Source organism: Lithobates pipiens, unplaced genomic scaffold (genome assembly GCF_037356315.1).
Source record: "Lithobates pipiens isolate NorthernLeopardFrog02 unplaced genomic scaffold, aLitPip1_a1.2 Scaffold_23, whole genome shotgun sequence".
NCBI lineage: Eukaryota > Metazoa > Chordata > Amphibia > Anura > Ranidae > Lithobates > Lithobates pipiens.
The window spans coordinates 110,896,645-110,921,736 of record NW_027507785.1 but is presented as its reverse complement, the minus strand read 5'-3'; the positions used below and the strand labels follow the sequence as shown (position 1 = coordinate 110,921,736).

The 25,092-nt window shown below is 44.1% G+C and overlaps 1 protein-coding gene across 1 annotated transcript in view; it reads left to right on the top strand.

Moving 5' to 3' along the window:
* The first annotated feature begins 1,790 nt into the window (after positions 1-1,790).
* Positions 1,791-25,092, top strand: part of NUP210 (nucleoporin 210) — a 353,934-nt gene continuing 330,632 nt past the window's right edge. The window contains exon 1 of the mRNA XM_077452181.1: positions 1,791-2,182. Within this exon, the coding sequence (XP_077308307.1) occupies positions 2,025-2,182 (158 nt within the window). The 5' untranslated portion in view covers positions 1,791-2,024. The remainder of the gene's footprint in view (positions 2,183-25,092) is intronic.

Sequence of the window (25,092 nt, the reverse complement as noted above, 5' to 3'; positions counted from 1 at the left end):
TTTCCCCACAAAATTGTCATTGTAATAGGTTATTTCTCTTACATGTCATGTGTATAGCACAAATAATGCCCCAAAATACATTCTACTCCTCCTCCTGAGTATTACGATACCACATATGTGGGACTTTTTCACAGCCTGGACACATAGAGAGGCCAAACATGCAGGGAGCGCCGTCAGGTGTTCTAGGAGCATAAATTACACATCTAACTTGTTGACTACCTATTACAATTTTGAAGGCCCTGGAGCACCAGGACAATGACACGTAACACTGACGTGGCACTGATGGCACGTGACACTAATGACAGATGGCACTAATACGTGGCACTGATGACAGATGGCACTAATACGTGGTACTGATGACATGTGACAATGATGACAGATGGCACTAATATATGGCACTGATGACACGTAACACTGATGACAGATGGCACTAATACGTGGCACCGATGACAGATGGCTCTAATACGTGGTATTGATGACACCTGAAACTGATCACAGATGGCATTGATACGTGGCACTGATGACATGTGACACTGACAGGTGGCACTGATGACAGATGGCACTGATACAGTACATGGCACCAATAACACGTGACACTGATAACAAATGGCATGTGACACTGACAGGTAGCACTGGGGACAGATGGCACTGATAGATGGTACTGGGGACAGATGGTACTGACAGGTGGCAGTGGGGACAGGTGGTACTGGGGACAGATGGCACTGATAGGTAGCACTGGGGACAGATGGCACTGACAGGTAGCACAGGGGACAGGTGGCACTGGGGACAGATGGCACTGATAGGTGGCACTGGGGACAGATGGCACTGACAGGTAGCACAGGGGACAGATGGCACTGGGGACAGGTGGGCATTTGTGTGTTTCACTGTGTTAGTGATCACTCAATTTTCACTGATGCTGCAGCACGGAAGCTCTCCCTCCTCACACGCTGTCTCTGTGTCACTGTGTCGCTGTCTGTGTCAGGACGGAGAGCTGGCGATGAGAGATGATCTCTCATCACCTCTCATTGGACACGCTGATCGAGTGCTAAATGGCCGCTGTGATTGGCCATTTAGCACGATCTGTGATTGACTGTGTCCAAAGGAAACGGACAAAACAGAACTTCCCCCATGCACGACCGTGGCAGCGCACAGAGGGGCATTAAACAGGAGGACATCCTCCCAGCAGTTGGCGTCTGCACTGTAGCTATCTTTTGGCTATAGCGCGGGCGCAAAGTGGTTAAACTTCCCTCCTAAAATTGTTTTCCTTAAAATTCCCTCCTAAACTTGGGGTGCGTGTTATACGCCGATAAATACGCTAATGTATAGAAGATAGAGCCAGAAAGTGACTCAAGCCCAGGGGCCCCCAATACCCTAAGTCCTGCCCTCAATACACATACCTCACTATAAGCGCAGCTTATTTCTTTGAAAATTTATATTATTGTGTGTGTCTCACATATTAAGTTGCAGCAGTTACACGTTCATCACATACACAGTAGAGTGGTATAATAGACAGCGCAGTATTTTCACATACCTCACTGTTTTATGATTACTGAACATACATTTTTATTGTATGGATGGTATTGCCCTCGGTGGCACATCACTTGTAGTAACTGTCCAGCACTGTGCACTCCTCTATCACCTCACATTGAAATCTGGGGACAACTATGGTCTCCTCACTATAGAGCTCCCCCCTCCTCCCGCCATAGGTGAGGGGCTGAGGGCTGCACGTGCTCTCACACACAGCCTGCAGCGATAGCGGACTATGAGCCGCCCTCAGTGTGCACAGCACCCCCTCCCTCTCTTTACGGCGCTTCCTCTCAGCTAGTGGACTGAGGAGGAGGATCCGTTACCAGCAATGAAACACATGGCGGGAGCGCAGAGGTAGCCGGCCCCCCGCATATAGTGACTGAGAGCCATTACTGAGGTACACGTGTGTGCTCTGCCGCGGAGAACGTCGTGTTATCCCCCCGTACAGACGGAGGACAGCCGTGCAAAGGAGTGTGTAGGAGACCTCAGGGGCCACAATGGGGCTCTTATCTGGGCAGGCTCTGCTTGTCATTGCCCTGACAGGGCTGCACCTCACATACTGCTCCAAGCTCAATATCCCCAAACTGCTCCTACCATATACGAGAGGAACCCGGATCAACTACACCCTGGAGGTCACTGAGGGCTGCTACAAATGGTGAGTCAATGAGTCCCTCTAGACCAGTGACACTTGCACTCCTTTACACAGTGTAAGCTTATGGGAACCTCTGTCAGGTGTTTATGTGGGGGATCTACACCAGTCAACCATAACTGTATGACCACTGACAGGTAAAGTTGATTATCTTGTTACAGTGGCATCTGAAATGGGTGGGATTTATTAGGCGGCGAGTAAACATGTTGTCCCTGAAGGTGAGATTGACAGTAGCAAAAAAAAAGGGGCATCCAGTTTGTGTATGGGGCTGTATAACCACAGACCGGTCTGGGTAGGCATGCTGACCACAGCCAAAAGTGCCTACAATGGGCACATGAGCATCAGAATTGGACAACGGCACAATGGAAGAAGGTGGCCTGGTCTTATGAATCTAGTTTTTTTCTTTTACATCATATGTATGGCCAGGTGTGTGTTCATCACTTACCTAGAGAAGAGATTGCACTAGGCTGCATTATGGGAAGACAACGAGGCAGTGTGATGCTTTGGGCAATGGAGCCGAGCCACAGCTCCATGTCCATTCAGACATGGAGCCACGGCTCGGCTCTGCCACTTTTCTCTCCTCCTTTGACAGCAGCGGGAGCCAGTGGGCAGCCGAGACACTCCTGCAAAATCTGTGGAGCTATATGGGACTCAGTTAAATATTAGAGCAGCTAAGGGGGCTGCTGCACACAGCTTTCTTTTTATCTTAATGCATAGAATGCATTACGATAAACAACCTTCTGCCTTCATTACTCCCATTCATTACAATATACACCAAACATCAGGTGCTGAAATTTGGAGTTGTGGCTGGCGTACGGTTCACCCATCATCTCCTCCATTCATAAGATCTCTTTTACACCACAGCCGCCTGTTGTAACTGATTCCTCTTATAGCACGTCTGTTTAAATTGTGTCATTCTTCTAGCTGTAACCCCAGGGTATTTTGTTTGAGTGAAAAGCAATAAAAATACAACTTTTCAAGTAAAGTCCAGGTACACGTCTTAATTATTATTTTTTTTTCTCACACAAATATCCCTCGGGTTACAGTTAGAAGAATGACACATTTAGAACAGATGTGATGTGAGAGGAATCGGTTACAACCGAAGGCCGTAGTGTATTGTGACACTGCTGGAGCGGTTCCAGGCTGGAACAAGTGGATGTTTTAGTTGGCAGTTATTTATTGAAGTCCGTTTTTCTCAGCGGGAGAGAAGTTATAGAAGAACTTCTAAAAGGAAGTGTATCTGAAGTTCACAGACTGAATGCTGGGTAAGGAGTGGTGTCTTTAATAATTACTAGGGGTTTCTTTGTGTTTAGCTTCAGTGGGCAGGTTTCGGATAAACAGGTTATAAAATGTCAAGATTTATTAAAAAAATTATTCTGAATGGTATTCTACATTCTCGTTAAGGTACACCTTACAGCACCTCAAATTAAAGAAGCCACTTCTCTCACCCCTCCTACCAAAAACAAGTTAACACATGTGTGTGCTATATAGAAAACACGTTGCAGGCATATGTTTAAAATAGAACTAAGGGAAAAACTTTTGGCTAGAGTAAAGCTAAGCATACGTGGATCTAAAATCGTCCAGTTCAGCAGGGATCAGACACATTTTGATCTGTGTATTGTCATTTTCACTCAACAGAAATCTGTAATGTTAGAATACTTCTGTCCCTCTACTGCAGCCACTCACTGATCATTGTATTATGGAAGCCCGGTAGTCTGTTGTCAGAATACAGTGGAGGGGTGAGATTCTTCCATCTACCTCACTTGTGTAGGGGCCCAATTGCTGATCAACAAAAGTAATCTGTGGTCATCTTATTATCCCTGTCAATTTTATCTGTGACCCGTTGGGGAGATTATAATGCCCTTCCTGTCCCATAGCCAAAACAGAAAGTAAGAGGCAATCTCTCCAAAGTGAGGGGATCTCTAGGATTGTCACATCTACAGTAGTGTCCCCATTGGAACATTTTCCCATCTATTCCTGTTCTGGTGACAACCCAAAATTTGGGATTTTTCTTTTTCACTTTCACTCTCAGTGGTAATTAGTAAACAGTACAAATAGAGAGCTGAGTAGCACAAACGTCAATAAAAACCTGACAGGTGTTTTTATTCCTCTCCACTCCTATCTAAAACAAAATAAAATGTTTTGCCTTTAGTCATACTTTTTAGCAAAATTTATGTTATTTAAAATTAACATGCCTTTCTCTGAGTTTTTCTGAGGCACTGGTGCCCTCCACCTAGCCACTGGGAAGGCCAGGTCACCAAATGACACCCCAAATAGGTTTATATGTTGTAATGGCTTTAGCAATGTGAGGCTGCGTTCACGCTTATGTGATTGCACGAATTGCATGTGATTCGCACTGCATTCCTGTGCACATCACATGCAATGTCTGCACAATGCATATTCAGCCATACAGTTTGTATGGCTAAAATCGCATCGCATCGCATCACATCGCATTTGCACCAAAAGGGTGCAGGGCTCTGCACCCCCCCTTTTTTTTATATTTATTTTTGTTCTCTTTGGTCTGTGCTATATTTGGATCGCATGCAATCCGATTCCATCTGTTTCCACAGTTCTCACTGCATTCTGCATACTTTTGCTTATAAAAATGATCACTGTAATAAGCAGTCATAGTGTAAAAAAAAAATCCCGATAACCTCCTTCAGAGCAAGTAAATAACCACCTCAATACAGGACACTTCCTTCCCAGAACAATTTTCAGCTTTCAGTGCTCTCTCACTTTGAATGACAATTACTCAGTCATGCTACACTGTAACCAAATGAATTTTTTTATCATTTTGTTCACACAAATATAGCTTTCTTTTGGTATCTATTCACCACTTCCTTGATTATTTTTTGTAATATAAGCGAAAGAGTGATATTTTGAAAAAACAAAAAACAAAATTTTCTACTTTCTCTTTTAACCACTTTCAGACCGGACCAATTTGCTGGTCAAAGACCAGACCACTTTTTGCGATTCGGCACTGCGTCGCTTTAACTGACAATTGCGCGGTCGTGCGACGTGGCTCCCAAACAAAATTAACGTCCTTTTTTTCCCACAAATAGAGCTTTCTTTTGGTGGTATTTGATCACCCCTGCGGTTTTTATTTTTTGCGCTATAAACAAAAATAGAGCGATAATTTTGAAAAAAACGCATTATTTTTTACTTTTTGTAATAATAAATATCCCCCAAAAATATATAAAAAAAACATTTTTTTCCCTCAGTTTAGGCCGATACGTATTCTTCTACATATTTTTGGTAAAAAAAATCGCAATAAGCGATTATTGATTGGTTTGCGCAAAAGTTATAGCGTTTACAAAATAGGGATAGTTTTATAGCATTTTTATTAATAATTTTTTATTATTTTTTTTTTTTACTAGTAATGGCGGCGATCTGCGATTTTTATTGTGACTGCAACATTGTGGGGGACCCATCGGACATTTTTGACACATTTTTGGGACCATTGTCATTTATACAGTAATCACTGCTATATAAATGCAGTGATTCCTGTGTAAATGACACTGGCAGTGAAAGGGTTAACCAGTGGGTGGCAGTGTAGGGGTTAAGTGTTCCTAGGGGTGTGTTACTAACTGTGGGGGGGGTTGGGCTTTCATTTAGTGTACACTGATCTCTGCTCCAATCACATGGAGCAGAGATCAGCGTCACTAGTTGCTAGGCAGAATGGAAAAATGTTGTTTATACAGCATTTCCTCCATTCGGCCGCTCCGTGAGACGATCGCGGCGATGCCCGCGGCGATCGAGTCCGCGGGTCCCGCGACCGGACTCACGGGGGTCCCGACCAGCGCGGGAGTGCGCCGCCGGCGGCGCGCTCCCGATGGCACGGCGGCAACGAATATTGGACGTACATGTACGCCAATATGCCTGCCCGTGCCATTCTGTCGACGTACATCGTCGTGCGCTGGTCGGGAAGTGGTTAAAAGAAACCAAAAAAATCAAATTTTGGCGAAAATTTAGGTCAAAATGTATTCTACTACATGTCTTTGGTTAAAAAAAAAAAATCCTGATAAGTGTATGATTATTGGTTTGTGTGAAAGTTATAGAGCCTACAAGCCATGCTATGCATTATTGAAAATGTATCAATCCTAATGCACTGATGGCCTATCTCATTTCTTGAGGCCCTAAAATGTCAGGACAGTACAACTACCCCCCAAATGACTCCTTTTTGGAAAGAAGAGAGTCTGCGGTATTTAGTAAGAGGCATAGTGAATTTTTTGAAGTTGCAATTTTTCCTCCACAATGCTTTGGAAAATTAAGAAATTTTTTTTATATATATATATATATATATATATATTAGAGGTCGACCGATATGGGTTTTTCTCTGGCCGATGCCGATATTTAGAAATCATGGCGGCCGATAGCCGATATATGATGCCGATTTTTTTGGGCCGATATGTTAGGCCGATTTTATTTATTTATTTTTAATCCCCCTTGATCTAACACACCTTTCCCACTGGGGCGTTTTAAGGCGCTTTTGGGCTAAAAATAGCGCCTGTAAAGTGCCTGTAAAATGGCTCCCCTGCAGTCTGCGTGAAAGACAGAGTGCTTTCACACTGAGGCGATGCGCTGGCAGGATCTTAAAAAAAAGTCCTGCAAGCAGCACGTTTGGAGTGGTGTATACCGCTCCTCCACCACTCCTGCCCATTGATATGAATGGGCACCACTGCCGAAGCGCATGCAATGCGATTTGGCAGCGGTGCTTCATGGGCGCATTTAACCTCTTCCTTGGCCGCTAGCTGGGTTATATGTGCCCCACTAGCAGCCAAATAGCACCGCTAAAATGATGGTAAAGAGCCGCTAAAACTTGCGTTTTACCATCAACGCCTGCCCACTCCAGTGTGAAAGCGGCCTTCATACGTGATACAGAAAATTTCTTACACTTAAACATTTATTAAACAAACCTCCAATCAGTTTACTTGTATGTATGATTTAGATAAAAAAAAAAAAAAAAAAAATTATATATTAAATAAAAACAGGTAGTCAAAACTTTTGGACAAAAAAAAAAAAAATGGGCTAACTTTACTGTTTTTATTTTATTTTTATTTTGGTGTATGTTTTTTCCCAAAAAAATGCATTTGAAAGACCTCTGTGCAAATGCCGTGTGACATAAAATATTGCAACAACCGCTATTTTATTCCCTAGGATCTCTGCTAAAAAAATATATATCATTTTTGGGGGGGGGGGGGGTCTAAGTGATTTTCTGGCAGAAAATACAGGATTTTTACTTGTAAGCAACAAGTGTCAGAAAAGATTTAGTCTTTAAATGGTTAAACTGAGAACTTCTACACACAGAGATGACTTCATTCATTCAAGTGTAAACATTGTATCTTTCTGTTCTTTTCTTGGCAGCCTGCCCAGAGTGGAGGAAAGGGTTGCTATGATGAGTCAACTTAGACTGACTTCTATACAGAAGTCATTTCAAAGTCCCGCTGTAGTTCTAAATCGGCTTTTTATCAGCACAAATCGGCCGATGCCGATTATTTAAAAAACGGCAAATATCGGCCGATATATCGGTCGACCTCTAATATATATATATATACACACATACCCAACATCCATATAGCACCATCAGGTGTTCTAAAGGCATAAATGACACATTTCATTTCCTGAGTACCTATCACATTTTTGAAGGCCCTGGAGCACCAGGACAATGGAATTACCCACAAAGTGATCCAATTTTGGAAAGAAAACAACCCAATGTATATTCTATGAGGCATAATGAGTCTTTTGAACCTATAATTTCTTCACACAAGTTTTTGGAAAGAAAATGAAAACCAATTTTTTTCACAAAGTTGTCAATTTAGAAGATCTTTCTAACACATAACATGTACATAGCCAAAATGACACCCCAAAATACATTCTGCTACTCATCCTGAGTATGGTGATACCCCATGTGTCAGACTTTTCCACAGCCTAGCCACATACAGAGACACAACATCCATGAAGCACCATCAGGTGTTCTAAAGGCATGAATTGCATATTACATTTGCTGAGTAGCTATCACATTTTTGAAGGTCCTGGAGCACCAGAACAATGGTATTACCCACAAAGTGACCCCATTTCGGAAAGAAAACACCAGAATGTATATTCTATGGAAAGAAAATGAAAACCTATTTTATTTTTCTCAAGTCATCTTCCAGGACGGCACACCTGAGAGATGAGAGGCTCCTCCCTACAGGAAACACAATCAATCGACAGCTGTTTTAAGTCCCCACCCTTCCCCTTGATCCTCAGTTTTTGATTGTGTTTCTCCCTACACAGCGAAACTGTTTGTTTTTTTTCCAAATGACCCGAAGCCTGGGGCTGGTGGTCTCCCCCTGGGAGCCGGACCACAAGCCTGGGAAGCCTCTGGGTCTGGTAGGATATTCTTGTCCTTCCTGGGGGGTTCCCCTATCTTTTCCTCAGGGCGGGCAGCAGAAATTGGAAGAGCCCCCCTGAGAGCTGAAGGACCCTGGGTACAGTGGTGTACCCAGAACTTCAGGGGCCATTATCCTGTCTCCCCCTCCTTACCTGTACAGGTGGCTGTTCAGACGGGGGTGCTGGCCATCGGTTCTTTCCAGGGGGCTTGTCCCCGACTCCTGGGTCCCCGGTAGCTCGCGTGGGCTGCCGGAGAGGGCGTGGCAACAAGCACCCGCGTCATTTTCAAACTTCGGGAAAATGGCAGCGGCGTTCTTACCCAGGAGGGAAGGCTGAGAGTCAGTAGGAGCAGGCGCCCACATCCTCCTTTCTCTAGAGCGAGGAGGCACCAGTTTACTACGGTGGATGTCTGCCTTAACCACCTCAGATATGAAGATGGGAATGAGGAATGGAAGGCATTGCCCCCCCCCATGTATATAGACTGACTGGTACAGTGCAGGACACAGCCTAACCTGGCACCTCCCTATGGGGACAGCAGTTGGGGGGGGGGGAGCACTTTGGCGGCTATCCTCCTTGCGTGTGGACCATAAGGATGGAAAAGCAAGCCCGCTGGCTGTGGCAAAAAGAGGAAGACGACAACGGTGAGTACTTTACTTTCCTTTTGCCGTGGGAATTTAGCTGCAAAATCCCCAATTCCAGCCAGAGGGTTTCTAGGCATTTGAGATCTCACCTGGGGTCTGGATTCAAATAGCCCTTAAGCTTCTGCTAAAAACACCAGCCGCAGCTCCCTCTTACATCAGAGAAGCTGTATGGTGGACAGGTGGTGCAGAGGAACGAGTGTGCCTAAACCACCTCAGATGAGAAAGAGGTAGGTAGGCCATTGCTCCCCCTTCCCCGTGTATAATATACTGACTGGTGCAGTGCAGAACCTGGGGTCGGGATACAAATAGCGCAGACGCCACTGCTAAAACCACCAGCCACAGCTCCCTCTTACAGCAGAGACACTGTGGTTATCGCAGCAGTAGGTTGCCAGCCTCTCCCTACATGCCCAGTTGTGGTACATTTAGTAGGGATGAATATAGCGTACAGAGGGGACCTGGTAGATACAAAGTTACTTACAGGCCAGGTATACCACTGAACAGGTTATTAATTGGGCAGTGGTTGGTGGATTCAGAAGCTCCCCTGGTCAGCAGGTGCACTAGGTTACCGGCCCTATTAGCCCAGCTGCTAGGAATCTGAAGTTGCTTCACAATGTTTAAAAGCTGACCTAAAATTCAAGGATGGGCAGAGACCAAGCTACTGTGTGGCACAGTAGGGGTTCCCTTGTCACAGATCCTCCTTTTGGAGGTTGCCTGCTATAGTTAACTTTCATAAGCTCCAACCTCCCACTCCACCTTTACACTGTGTTTATATTATAGTGTAGGAGGTAAGAAGAAACTTTTTTTATTGGTTTGGGCTACAATCCACTCAGTGGCAGATCTAAAGGCGATTCACCATAGATCGCTCCCTACATCCTTTTAATTGAGGATTTTCTGTGCAAACCTATGCAAGAGCTACATAATTGATTGTTTGAAGCCTGCAAATAGCTATTTACCTCCCAGGCTAAACTGGTAACCACCTCTTCTAGAGAGGTCTTAAATTGGTCTCTAGGGCTGGGCTCATTGAGACTTTAGTTGCTAATCAGCACCACCTGGATATGTGCTGGCTAGCGTTTGCTCAGTCTATGGAGGTAAGGTAGGACAACAACTACTACTAATAGTAGGGTGTCCAACCATTTTAGGATCTGTTCCTTCTCTGGTGGTGAAGGTTTAGTATCTACAGCCCAGGCTATGCCTATGAAATAAATTGCCTGTTGGTTATTTCATAAAGGGATAGACCATGACTCCTCATTGGCTGCACACCAGTAGACCTCAGTAGTGAAGGTTTGTGCTTGCTGGGATGTTTTTGTGGCACAGCAGAAATACACATTGAGATTTGTGACATCTCTGCTTAATAAGGGCTATATTGCTGTACATCAGAAGTGCACTGCACTGAAGCTTGTTTTCTGTCCTTTATATACTAAAGGTACTGCTTTGTTTGGCTACAGATCAGAAAAATACAACAGTGAAGGTGGTCTGTACTTTCTGGTTTTGTGTTGCACAGCAGAAATGCACATCGTTGAGTCAGGTGACATCTCTGCTCATAATGGTTATATTGCTGCACATCAGACATACACAAGATTGAGGTCTGTCTGTGGGGCTTTGTGTCCTGTTTTACTGCCTTGTTGGTTACTTATCAGAAAGGCAGCAGTGAAGTCTGATGGTCCTGATTTGCGTGGCGCTGTGCTGATGCAGACAGTGCTATTAACAGCAATGGCTGCCGAGTTTAAACATGCGATTTGACATGTTGAGTCGCATGACAAATCATTTCAATATGGATGTGCTATCTCTATTCATAGTGTTTTATTGTTGCACATCAGATTTATACAGCATTAAGGTCTGTGAGGTTTTTGTGTCCTGTATTACTGCCTTATCAGAAAGGCAGCAGTGAAAATTGATGGTTCGAATTTGTTGGGCTACATAGTAGAAATACAAATTGAACCCCTGCCAGGTGTAGTACATATACTGCCTTTGGTAATCCATGTAGCACCACAAAGTGGTGTTGTGCTGATTTTAGCCATGCGATTTGACATGTTGAGTCGCAAGGCCAAATCGCTTCAATATGGATGTGCTATCTCTATTCAGAATTGTTATATTGTTGCACATCAGACATATACAAGATTGAAGGTTGTCTGTCCTTTTATGTCTTGCATATACTGCCTTATTGGCTGCATATCAGAAAGGACACAGCAGTGAAGGTTGCTTGTCTTTTTCTGATTTTGTTTTTGCTGCTCAGCTGAGAGACACATTGAGGATGGTGGCCTCTCTGCTCAGTATTGGTATATTACTACACATCAGACATACACAAAGATTGAATGTTTGTGTCCTGTATGTCCTATATTTACTGCCTTATCGTTTGTATATCAGGCACAGCAGTGAGCGGTGTTTCTCATGGATCTACCTTTCTGCATCTTAGGGATACACAGCAGGGGTTTGTTGGCTGCAATCCTCCAGGGAGTCACAGCATTGGGGACCCCTTACTTGTTCGACCTGAAAATTGCTATTTGTTTTTTTTTTTTCCCTGCGACCTGTGTAATCTTGAGGTCTGTGGATCCAGGAATCAGGGACTGCTGGTGTCGCACAGACACAAATGGTACCCATTGGAAGCCATAGTATATGACTTCTCATGCGTCTTGCAGTCCCAAGTCGCAGGTTGGGTCGCACGGGTGTGGGAACCCTAAACTTATCTGTCCCTTCTGATTGAGGTTTTGCTACACAGCAGGAATACTCATCATGACGTTATTGTTTTATTTTGCAGCAGACCAGAAAGATTGCAGCTGTAAGGGTTGTCTGTCTTTTTCCTCAGTTTCTGCTTTTATGTTGTTGCACAGCAGAAATACTCAAGATTGAAGCTTGTTGGTGCTTTCTGTTTCAGAAAAACACAATGCTGCAGGTTGCTTGTGTCCTTTCTCAGTGTTGGTTCTATCTGAACTACACTACAGAAGTGCATGACAGAAAGGAATGTCTTGTGTCCCATATTTTTTCCCTGTGGCATAGCAGAAATGCACAACACGGGAGTTGGTGTTCATATTAATCTTATAACTGTGGTGGTTTGTCAGAAATACACAACATAGAAGTTTGGGTCTTTCTGTCTTTATAGCCTTGTTTTGCTGTACATAGGTAAAGCACAACAGTAAAGGGGGTTCCTGTCCTTTCCGTATTTATATATCAGTTATGACCTAGCTAGCTGCACTAAAGAAATACGCAGCATTTAGGGTTTGCTTGAGTCTTAATGTTTTTACGTCTTGGCAGCACATCAGAAAACCAGACTATGAGGACTGTTTGTCAACATTGAGGTTCAGATTTGGGTCTCTTCCCATATTTGATATATTGGTTTAGATAGTCACACTCAGGCACACAACATTGTTGTCTATGCTTGTGTCCTTTCTGTCTAAATCTATTGTGCCGTGCCCACAATCTATGATCATTTTATTTGTGATATTAATAATGCATGTATCACCTTTTTGTATTTCAGCCTTCTTTTCCATGGAGGGGCCAGGAGTTCGGGCTGCAGCTGCCACATGTCAGAAAACCTTGACCACTTGCATTCAGGGATGCCAGAACCATTTCCTAGGGTTGAAGCCCTGTAGGGTTATGGGACACTGGAGGAAGGGGATAATGAATCCCCCTTTTAGTAAGAACTTGGAGAGCTCTGTTCAGAGGAGTATTAGGGCCTGAGGATGAAGTATAAAGATGTATACCCGATCGAATAGGTTTCGGCTTGGTGCATGGCCTTCATTTTGCCCTTTTAGCAAAACTAGACATAGCAATATGGGTAGTCTACTCCTGCTAGGGACTTTAATCTCCTGAAGAAGGCTCTCAGGCGTAAGTAAGGACATAGATTGGGCGTGCCTTAAACCCAGGGTTCAAGCTTCTGTTAATCTATTTCCCTTAAGTAGGCTTCCCTTTTAGTCTTTTGCTGACATAAAGATAAAAAGGAAGCAGTTTTATTTCCCTCAACAGGATAGTGTTAAGACAGGCCCTCTTATTGATTAATGTAGTGTCCTTGTCTTACACAGGTCTCTTATTTATCTTTTTAGTGGTTCTAAGTAGCACCTACAGGCATAATAGGCCATGGTTGTTAGATGTGTGAGATAGGCAACATTGCTAACCTACAAGTTTAACATGTTTTCTGATTCCATTTTTAAGAGCCCATTTCACCTAGATACTGCATCTGAAGCGGAAAAGGCAGGAACATCTGTGGAGCAGACCTGCAGATCAGCCGCATGATCCAGCTAAGATGCCTTCATCAAGCATATGAGCGTATGGAGTGGAGGTAAAGCTCACTGCAGAGCCAATGTTCGCCAAGAGGGTTTTGCAGTGGCCCCACCCTAAGGTAGGCCTGAGGTACTTGTTTATCCTCTCAGGTGTGCCGTCCTGGAAGATGACTTGAGAAAAGTACCAGTTACTTACCGGTAACTGTCTTTCTGGGAAATCTTCCAGGACGGCAGGCCTACTTCCCGCCCGTTGGAGGAGGGAAAATTCTAGAACACTAGAAGGTGAGTACCTATGAGGAATGATTTCCCTTGTGAACCTGGTTCAGGAGTTACTTCTCTACAAACTGAGGATCAAGGGGAAGGGTGGGGACTTAAAACAGCTGTCGATTGATTGTGTTTCCTGTAGGGAGGAGCCTCTCATCTCTCAGGTGTGCCGTCCTGGAAGATTTCCCAGAAAGACAGTTACCGGTAAGTAACTGGTACTTTTTCCTCACAAAGTTGTCAAGTTAGAACATCTTTCTAGCATGTACATAGCCAAAATGACACCCCAAAATACATTCTGCTACTCATCCTGAGTATGGCGATACCCCATGTGTCAGACTTTTCCACAGCCTGGCCACATACAGAAGCCCAACATGCAAGTAGCACCTTCAGGCTTCTAACATATAGCATGTACACACCAAGAATTACACCCCAAAATATATTCTGCTGAGCAAAGGGTAAAAAAAAGGCTCACCTGTGGTTTTAGCAGGCAGGGACACCGTTCCAGAGCAGTCAAAGCATTTTCTAGACAGCCAAAGGAAATGTCCAGGAATTGTCCAGGCAGTAGACAGATATGGAAAATTATGAACATGGCTCAATACAGTCCAAGGTTTAGCAGGCAGTTTAGGCATGGCCAGTTCAGGTGGCAGGCATAGGCATGGCCAGTTCAGGTGGCAGGCATAGGCATGGCCAGTTCAGGTGGCAGGCATAGGCATGGCCAGTTCAGGTGGCAGGCATAGGCATGGCCAGTTCAGGTGGCAGGCATAGGCATGGCCAGTTCAGGTGGCAGGCATAGGCATGGCCAGTTCAGGTGGCAGGCATAGGCATGGCCAGTTCAGGTGGCAGGCACAGGCATGGCCAGTTCAGGTGGCAGGCACAGGCATGGCCAGTTGATGTGGCAGGCACAGGCATGGCCAGTTGATGTGGCAGGCACAGGCATGGCCAGTTGATGTGGCAGGCACAGGCATGGCCAGTTGATGTGGCAGGCACAGGCATGGCCAGTTGATGTGGCAGGCACAGGCATGGCCAGTTGATGTGGCAGGGCCAGTTCAGATGACAGCAAGCGGCACTTTGTACATTGGGCCTTGGTCAGGTAAGACCTGAGGACAGGGGTAGAGGCTTCTTCCCACCTAAATCTCTACGAAGCCTCCGAGTCTCCAGACCCTAATCCGAGAAAACGAAAAACCTGGAGAAAAATGTTTTCTCCATTCGGAAAACTTTTTTTCTGGAGCCCCTCATGTGAGACCCCTGTGATGTACAGTGGCAGGGCAAATGATCAGTTCAGGAGGCAGGCAAAAAGCATGGTCATTTAACAGGCCGAGGTCAATTCATGTTGAAGGCAGAAACATGTTTGGCAGAGGCATAGTCGTTTAATAGTCCAGGTCATACACAGAAATGGCAGAAACTGGAAAGAAATCATCTTTACTTTACTAATAGTGTAGTGAAGTATGATAGCTTTGATAGCAAGTTCCAATGCAGAGGCCTGGCTGGGATGGACAGTCTGGACAGTAGTATCGGGTGTCGTGGCAAATTCCTCTACTTGAACATGCACAACATTTTTTTTTTTTTTGGGGGGTTTGCGACCTGTTTGGGTAAGAGGGAGGATTTCGGGAAAGTGCCTTTCATAGAGTCTGGCTACTGCATCGGAGCGAATTAGTTGAGTGGGTTGGCCATGGGGATAGACAAGGGCTGTGATAACATCTTCTTGGAATTTTAGATAGGTCAGGGAACTTTGGGTGCTCTTAGAAAAAATAATATATGAATTGAACATGGCTAGTTGCATCAAATGGCGACTTTCTTGTACCAAAACAGTGATCTCCTGCTGGCCAAGTAGGGCTGCATCATCTGGTCATTCATATCCACCATCCCCCCCCCATGTATAAGTTATACTCATGAATACATTTTGGCTTCTGGATGGGGCCTTTTCTTCTCTGCAGTTCCACCAAGGTGTCATTGTATATTGTGGAAAGGATGTAGACATCTTTTTTTTAATCTCTCCACTTCAGCGCTAGTACCTCTTCCATCCGCATACTGGCCATTTCACCCTGTTTTAATTTCTTGGTGACCAATGTCTGTGGGAAGCCTTTGCGGTTGGTCCATGCTGTCCTACAGGCCGCAGTCTGCTTTAGGTACAGATGGCGGAAAAGTGAGACTTTTGTAGAAATTGTCTACGTATAGGTGGTAACCTTTCCCAAGCAATGGTTGGATCAGCTGCCAGACAATTTTGCCACTTGTTCCCATGTAGGTAGGGCATCCAGGGGGGTTTAGCTGTCGGTCTTTTCCCTCATAAATTATAAAGTCGTATATGTAACCCGTGGCGCTGTCACACGCCTTATAAAATTTTACCCCACGTCTGGCTCTTTTTTTACTGGGGATGTATTGTTGTATTCCAAGTCATCCAGTGAAGTGTAATAAGGATTCATCTACACAAATATTTCTATCAGGGGTAAACATCTGCTTGAAACTGGCGAAAAAAAAAATTGATTAGGGGCCCAATTTTGAATAATTTATCGTAACTGGGATGATTTCGAGGGAGGCATTGGGCATTGTTATTGAAATGTAAACATTTCATGATCATCTCCTAACGGGTTCTGGGCATCATTGACGAATAGACCGGCATGTGGTGGATAGGTTGGGTAGACCAGTAGGAATGGACTTTGTGTTTTTTTTTTTTTTTTTTGTCAGCCCCATGTTGAGGGTTAGGCCAATTAAAATTTTAAATTCTTCCACATTGAGGGGTTTCCATACAAAAGGACGGGCATAGGAAGAACTTGGATTGTTGGCTATATGTTGTCTGGCATATAGATGACATTGCTCCACAATGTCGGTTAGGAGATCATTGGTTGAAAATAATAAAGTGGGGTTACATTTACCGTCTGTATCTGAGGGCCTGGCTGGGATGTAAAAAGGGGAATTACAGGTTCTACTGACATATCGGGCAGCCATGTTGGATACAGTAGAACATCTGGAAGGCTAGTATGGGCACTGCCTCCTTGATGGGATGCTCCGTTGCTAGCATCTGGCCACCAATCACATGGCCCTCCTGTCATATACTGCTCTGCAGTCTCTGGGGGGAACAGGCAGATCGGGATCGCGCTAACTGCGGTGGCTGGTTGGCAAGCGGTTAACGTTTTACAAACTGAAGCTGAATGGCACTTCAAAAACCTCAACAAAGCTTGCTGAAAGCTCTGAATATGCTTTGTCAAAGCTTGCTGTTCATACTGCTTATTCAAGCTGAAGCCCATGTGAAGCAGTCCTTTATACATCATCAGTGGTCTGCCACAGAGAACAAGGAAGAAACTGGTTACTGATGACGTATTTGTTTTAATATGGTGGCACAGATTATAAGGGTTAGTTTGTGGGGAACCCAGAAGACTAAAGAGGTGTGTATTTAATTTTTATTTGTGCTGTTTGTATACGAGGGGGGGGGGGAGATTGTGGGGTGGTGTTGAAGTCTGCTTTAGGCTTCATTCAGATCTGTGAAGAGATCTGACTCCGTTTTACATACGAGAACTCCAGTGGAGGTTCTCAGTGATTAGCTTCGTAAAGCTGTCCCATTGAAAGGAAATGGGAGGCTATTGGCTCCCACAGCTAATTGCAGCATCTCTTATGTGATCACTTGTGCACCAATAACCTAGAAGTGACAGACTTGGACAGACACGGAGTATCCCAGAATATCCAAAATCTTGCAAGAAGGCAGCTCAGTACAGCACAGGACCATCTTCATGTGTGAACTGGGGTTTTCAACATTCCCAGGATCTGTGATAGACACCTGAGTTTGAACAGGCTGCCCAGTACAGTCTATAATATATCTGATGTGGTAACTTTTACCCTTAATAGTAGAGCTGCACGATTCTGGCTAAAATGAGAATCACAATTTTTTTTTTTTTTTTCCTTAGAAGATAGATCACGATTCTCTCACGATTCTCACGGCGTAACATCATCTATTTCACATTAAAACAAAAAAAATCGTGCTAACTTTACAGTTTTTTTTTATTATTATATTGAGGTGTATTTTGTTTTCCCCAAAAATTGCATTTGAAAGACTGCTGGGCAAATACAGTGTGACAGAAAATATTGCAGCAATTACCATTTTATTCCCTAGGGTCTGTGATGTATGTATGTATGTGTGTGTATATATATATATATATATATATATATATATATATATATATATATATGTGTATATGTGTTCCAAGTAATTTTCTAGCAAAAAATATTGATTTTAACTTCAGAAAGAAGTGTCGGAAAAAGATTTAGACTTTAAAGAGAAAGTAAAGGCAGTTGAAAAATAAAAGAAAAAAGGAACCTGCAAGGCAAAGGCATAATGATCTAGTATGCATACCATACTAGATCATTATGAATAACTTACCTGAGAACGACCGCTGGCATGGATCCCAGAGTGACTTCCGGGTCTCGCTGCTCCGGCGCTGTGATTCGCCGGAGCAGCGATGACGTCACTCCCACGCATGCGCACAGGAGCCGACACTCGTGGCATGCGCCGTAGACAGCGGTGGCTGTCTTTTTGTAAATATGTCCTAAACCGTATAGGTTTAGGAGATATTTCTTGGACCTACAGGTAAGCCTTAATCCTAGGTTTACCTGTAGGTCAAAATGGTTTGTAAGGGTTTACAACCACTTTAAGTGACTGCCCAGATTATTTGTTTACACAAGAAGTTTTATCCCTTTGATCTAAGAAGTAAGTTAGTTACAATTTTTCAATTCTAAACTTGGCAGATTGCCCGGGATGCTTTCTTTTGACAGCTGAGTGAGCAGATAATCTCTCCTCTTGTTTATATGAAAGAATTGCCTACTCTCAGTGGAAGAGATCGTCAGGGGGGTGAATCGAGATTGCGTTTTTTTTTTTTAACGATTAATTGTGCAGCTCTACTTAACACATAAGAAAATCTGTTGCAGGATGCTTGTGTTGAGTGTGATTGTTTTATGCTGGCACAGTTGAGTATCAATCTAGTGAGGACTAATGTATTGTAAACCACTGGGTTTATTTTTATTTTTTTAAGACCTGCAAGGTAAAGCCATAATGTGCTACTATGTGAGGAGGCTCCTTCCATCTTCCTTCTGGGTCTGCGGACTCTGGCTGTGTGGCATGTGCGTGGGAGCTGTCATTTACGGCACAGGATTCTGAAGGAATGGCCTGGGTGGCAATTCTTCACAGCGCATGTGCCAATGACATCATTGGCTGCATGTATAGTAAATATCTTACATATCTTAGATATTTACAGTACCTATAGGTAAGCCTGATATCACAGCTGTGCTCATTAGTTTACGTACCCTGGCAGAATTTTATGATTTCTTGGCCATTTTTCAGAGAATATGAATGACCACACAAAACATTTTTCACTCGTGGTTAGTGTTTGGCTGAAGCCATTTATTATCAATCAACTGTGTTTACTGTCTTTAAATCATGACAACCAGGGTGGATTTGATTTAATTCACTAGTAAAAAGGCTTGATTTAAATCAACTCAATTTAAATCATAACTGTCATCCTCTGTCCCACAGCGCTCTCCTCCTCTGACTTGCTGTTGACTTACCGACAGTCCCATTCACTTTAATGGGATGGCTGGTGATGTGGCAGTGACGCAACAAGGTGAGAGACGTGGTGGCAGCAGGTAGGTGGATGCCTGGTAACGGGCGCTGCCATGATGGGATGACAGGTGCTCTTTAAATGTAAGGACTTATTCTTGCTGGTAGTTAGAATCTTTAATATTTGCAAAGAAAATTAAGGTTTCCTATTTAGATTTAATAAGCTGTCAGGTTAGTAAAACAGTGATATCAGAACCAATTCAATCTTACAGTTTGTAGCGTAGATTTGCATAACAATGGGATAAAGGAATATTCCTGAACTTTGGTTTATCTCAGGGTTACTGTACCATTGTGTGAATGCATCAATGCAGTGCATGTTATCTCAGCTTACCAATAACAAATATTACAGAATATACAGCCTCATGCTATATAACAAAGCTCTATTTCATGCTGAATAAACAATTATTATGTATCTTAAATAGAAAACTATCTTTAGATTGATTTTTTGGTTTAGAAAAAAAGATGGCTAACTACCCAAATGACCCTGATCAAAACTTTACATACCCTGGTGATTTTGGCCTGATAACTTCACACAAGTTGACACAGAGGGGTTTGAATGGCTATTAAAGGTAACCATCCTCACCTGTGATCTGTTTGCTTGTAATTTGTGCGTACAAATGAGTTTCTGGACTTCTGATAGACCCTTGCATCTTTCATTCAGTGCTGCACTGATGTTTCTGGATTCTGAGTCAAAAAGGGAAAAGGTAGTTGAACTGTATAAAACGGGAAAGGGATATAAAAAGATATCCAAGGAAATGAGAATGCCAATCAGCAGTGTTAAAACTCTAAACAAGAAGTGGAAAATGAGGGATTTTGTTAAAACCAAACCACAATCAGGTAGACCAACTAAAATTTCAGCCACAACTGCCTGCAAAATTTTTTGGGACGCAAAGATAAACTCCCAAATAACTTCAGATAAAATGGAGGACTCTCCGAAAACGTGGTGTGGCTGTTTCAAGGTGCACAATAAGGAAGCACTTGAAGAAAGATAGGCTGCGCGGTCAAGTCGCCAAAAAAAAAAAGCCATTACTATGCAAATGCCACAAAGTATCTTACTTACAATACGCCAAACAGCACAGAGACAAGCCTCAAACCTTCTGGCACAAAGTCATTTAGAGTGATGAGTCCAAAATTTAGCTTTTTGGCCACAACCATAAACGCTACATTTGGATAGGTGTCAACAAGACCTATGATGAAAGGTACACCATTCCTACTGTGAAACACGGAGGTGGATTGCTGATGTTTTGGGGATGTGTGAGCTACAAAGGCACAGGGAATTTGGTCAAAATTGATGGCAAGATGAATCAAAAAATACTGGAGGAACATTTGCATTCATCAGCCAGGAAGCTGCGCATGGGACCCACTTGGACATTCCAACATGACAATGATCCAAAACACAAGGCCAAGTCGACCTGTTATTGGTTACAGCAGAATAAAGTGAAGGTTCTGGAGTGGCCATCTCAGTCTCCTGACCTCAATATCATTGAGCCACCCTGGGGAGATCTCAAACGTTTAAAGCGGAGGTCCACCCTAAAATGGACCTCCGCTCATCGGAATCCCCCCCCCCCTCCGGCGCCACAATCGGCACCTTTCAGGGGGGAGGGGGGTGCAGTTACCTGGATAATCCAGGTAACTGCACCCACTTCCGGGCTAGCTCTCTGCGGAACGAGCGTAGGTTACGCCCCCGTTCCGCAAGCGCCCGCCCCCTTCAGCAAGTGCCCCGCTGCCTGCTGGGAAACACACAGCTCCCAGAGGCAGCGGGGACCGTCCGGATTGCGCCGCGCGGCTCGCGCATGCGCAGTAGGGAACCGGGAAATGAAGCCGAAAGGCTCCATTTCCTGATTCCCATACCCAAGATGGCGGCGGGACCCGGCAGCCGAGCGAGCGATCGGCTTCGGGTGCCGACATCGCGGGCGCGCTGGACAGGTAAGGGTCACTATTTAAAAGTCAGCAGCTGCAGTATTTGTAGCTGCTGGCTTTAAAAAAAAAAAAAAAAAAAAAAAAAAAAAAAAACGCGGAGTCCCGGTGGACTCCCGCTTTAAGTTCACGCAAGACAGCCCAAGAATTTACAGGAACTGGAGGCTTTTTGCCAAGAGGAATGGGCAGCTTTACGATCTGAAAAGGTAAAGAGACTCATCCACAAATACCACAAAAGACTTCAAGCTGTCATTGATGTTAAAGGGGGCAATACACAGTATTAAGAACTGGGGTATGTAAACTTTTGATCAGGGTCATTTAGGTATTTTCTGTTGTCATTATGATTTAAAAAGAGTAAACACAGTGGATAATAAATGGCTTCAGCCAAACACTAACCATAAGTGAAAGAAGTTTGTGTTGTCGTCCATAATCCCTGAAAAAATAGCCAAGAAATCCTAAATTCTGCCAGGGTATGTAAACTTATCAGCACAACTGTATATATTATTGGCTTACCTATAGGTAAAAGTACAAGACTACAGTTTACAACCACTTTAATGCCTGGTACACACAATGAGATTATCGGATGAATGATCGTCTGTCTCTTTTTTTTGTATGCTAATTTTAGAACGAATCCGAGTTTACAAAATTCCCGTACAACAGAAAAAGAAATCCTACTCTCTGGCATCGTACAATTTTTTTATTTTTTTTGTCCCTGTCCGACAGAATAATATTGGATAAACTGTCATTATCGGCCCTCGAAAGCTCTGTAATAATGATCCGATTATGGTATGATCGATTCAAAAGTGATGTTTTCCCGTACGATTTTCTGAGTGCGTGTGTGTGTAAGAGCGTAAAAGGTATTTCTATTAAGTCAGTTAAAGCGTAACACACAATGGCACAGGACTATAAAGAGAAAATCGTATGTGAGACTTAGGCTGGCCCCATGCATAGTGAAAATGTCTTTCCCAAGGTGTCTTTCAGGACAGCACCTGAGAGATGGCGACTCCTCCCTCCTCGTTAGGAAACACCTTCTTCCTCCAGACTTTAAAGGGAGGCACCTCCCTGCCACACCTCAGTTATTGTGTTTTCCTCCGGCCCGGAGGGAACATCTTTTGGGAGGGAGTCAGATCTCTTGGGTGTTCCTGAGGGACAAGGCTTCCTCCCCTTTTTTTTCCTCCTTAAGGGACCCGCTGTCGTCCTGACCTACCCAGGCCTCGGCAGCGGTAGCAAGCGGGCTCCTCTTCCCCTCTTGGTGCTCGGAGAGAGCCGAAGATTCAGTGACCCGCACGTCCGTAGGCGCGGCGGCACATGTGTGCCGCCGTCATGTTGTTTTTTTTTTTTCCGGCGGTCGTGCCGGAAATGACATAGCGGGTCACTGGGTCGGCTGAAACGTTGTTTACGGCGTGGACGCAGGGGGAGGAGGGAGGACAGGAGCTGGTGCCTATTTCCGCTTCCGGTCCGGTGCAGATGCATTATGGGAGTCCGGAGGTGGCGTGTAGCTACAAGTGGAATTCTGCACACCTGTTATGGAAGATTCAGCATCTGCAGCGGTGGGGACAGGCACAGGCAGCGGTTAACCACTTTCAGACCGGACCATTTTGCTGGTAAATGACCAGAGGTCTTTTTACACTTTGGCACTGCGCTGCTTTAACTGGTAATTGCGCGGTCATGCAATGTTGTACCCAAACAAAATTTGCGTCCTTTTCTTCCCACAAATAGAGCTTTCTTTTGATGGTATTTGATTGCCTCTGCGATTTTTATTTTTTGCGATATAAACGTAAAAAGACCGCAAATTTTGAAAAAAAATGATATTTTCTACTTTTTGTTATTAGAAAAATCCAATAAACTCAATTTTAGTCATACATTTAGGCCAAAATGTATTCAGCCACATGTCTTTGGTAAAAAAAAAGTCAATAATTGTATATTTATTGGTTTGCGCAAAAGTTGTCACATCTACAAACTAAGGTACGTTTTCTGGAATTTACGCAGCTTTTAGTTTACGACTGCCTATCTCATTTCTTGAGGTGCTAAAATGGCAGGGCAGTACAAAACCCCCCCAAATGACCCCATTTTGGAAAGTAGACCCCCTAAGGAAATTGATAAGAGGCATGTTGAGCCCATTGAATATTTTATTTTTTTGCCTCAAGCGATTGAATAATGACAAAAAAAAAATTTTTTTTTTTTTTTTTACACAAAGTTGTCACTAAATGATATATTGCTCACACATGCTATGGGCGTATGTGAAATGACACCCCAAAATAAATTCTGCTGCTTCTCCTGAGTACGGGGATACCACATATGTGGGACTTTTTGGGAGCCTAGCCGCGTACGGGGCCCCGAAAACCAAGCACCGCCTTCAGGCTTTCTAAGGGCGTAAATTTTTGAGTTCACTTCTCACTACCTATTACAGTTTTGAAGGCCATAAAATGCCAAGATGGCACAAAACCCCCACAAATGACCCCATTTTAGAAAGTAGACACCCCAAGCTATTTGCTGAGAGGCATGTTGAGTTCATGGAATATTTTATATTTTGCCACAAGTTGCGGGAAAATTACAAACTTTTTTTTTTTTTTTTTTTTTTTTCACAAAGTTGTCACTAAATGATATATTGCTCACACATGCCATGGGCATATGTGAAATGACACCCCAAAATAAATTCTGCTGCTTCTCCTGAGTACGGGGATACCACATATGTGGGACTTTTTGGGAGCCTAGCCGCGTACGGGGCCCCGAAAACCAAGCACCGCCTTCAGGCTTTCTAAGGGCGTAAATATTTGACTTCACTCCTCACTACCTATTACAGTTTTGAAGGCCATAAAATGCCAAGATGGCACAAAACCCCCACAAATGACCCCATTTTAGAAAGTAGACACCCCAAGCTATTTGCTGAGAGGCATGTTGAGTCCATGGAATATTTTATATTTTGCCACAAGTTGCGGGAAAATTACAAACTTTTTTTTTTTTTTTTTTTTTTTTCACAAAGTTGTCACTAAATGATATATTGCTCACGCATGCCATGGGCATATGTGAAATGACACCCCAAAATAAATTCTGCTGCTTCTCCTGAGTACGGGGATACCACATATGTGGGACTTTTTGGGAGCCTAGCCGCGTACGGGGCCCCGAAAACCAAGCACCGCCTTCAGGCTTTCTAAGGGCGTTACAGTTTTGAAGGCCATAAAATGCCAAGATGGCACAAACCCCCCCCAAATGACCCCATTTTGGAAAGTAGACACCCCTAAATTTAGGGGTACACTAGTGAGACTAGGTAATAAATGGCGGGTGCCCTGAAACTATAAAAAAATAACTAACCAACCAGCGTCACCTGTAACAGTTATATGGTGATCACTGGTGAAAGGGTTAACTAGGGGGCAATCAGGGGGCTTTATGCGGTAGTATATGGGGGTCCCTGGCGCTATAAAAAGCTGCGGCGAACCTAAATACCTACTTGCCTAACTAGCGTCACCTGTGACACTAATACAGCGATCAGAAAAACGATCGCTTATTAGGCTGGGTTCACACTGGAGCGATGCGGGAACGCCACGAATGCGCGGCGGGTTCCCGCATCGCATGCCTCCCGGCGGCAGTTCACACTGCCCTATGCGAACTGCTGGGAGTGTCAGTGAAATGTTACTGACACCCCCAGATCAGTTCGCATATCGCAGTGCGATCTGCAAACTCGGATCGCATGGTGTGAACACCCATGCGATCCGATTCTGCTGCGGGCCAAAAAAAGGGTCCCGTGCGAATTTGCGGCGGGTGCGGCGGGTGTGGCGGGTGCGGCGAATGGCTGAACTCGAATCGCACAGAGATCGGATGTGATTTGCACTGCAGTGCGAATCACATCCGTTCTCAAACCGCTGCAATCTGAACCCAGCCTTAGTGACACTGGCGACGGGGGGTGAT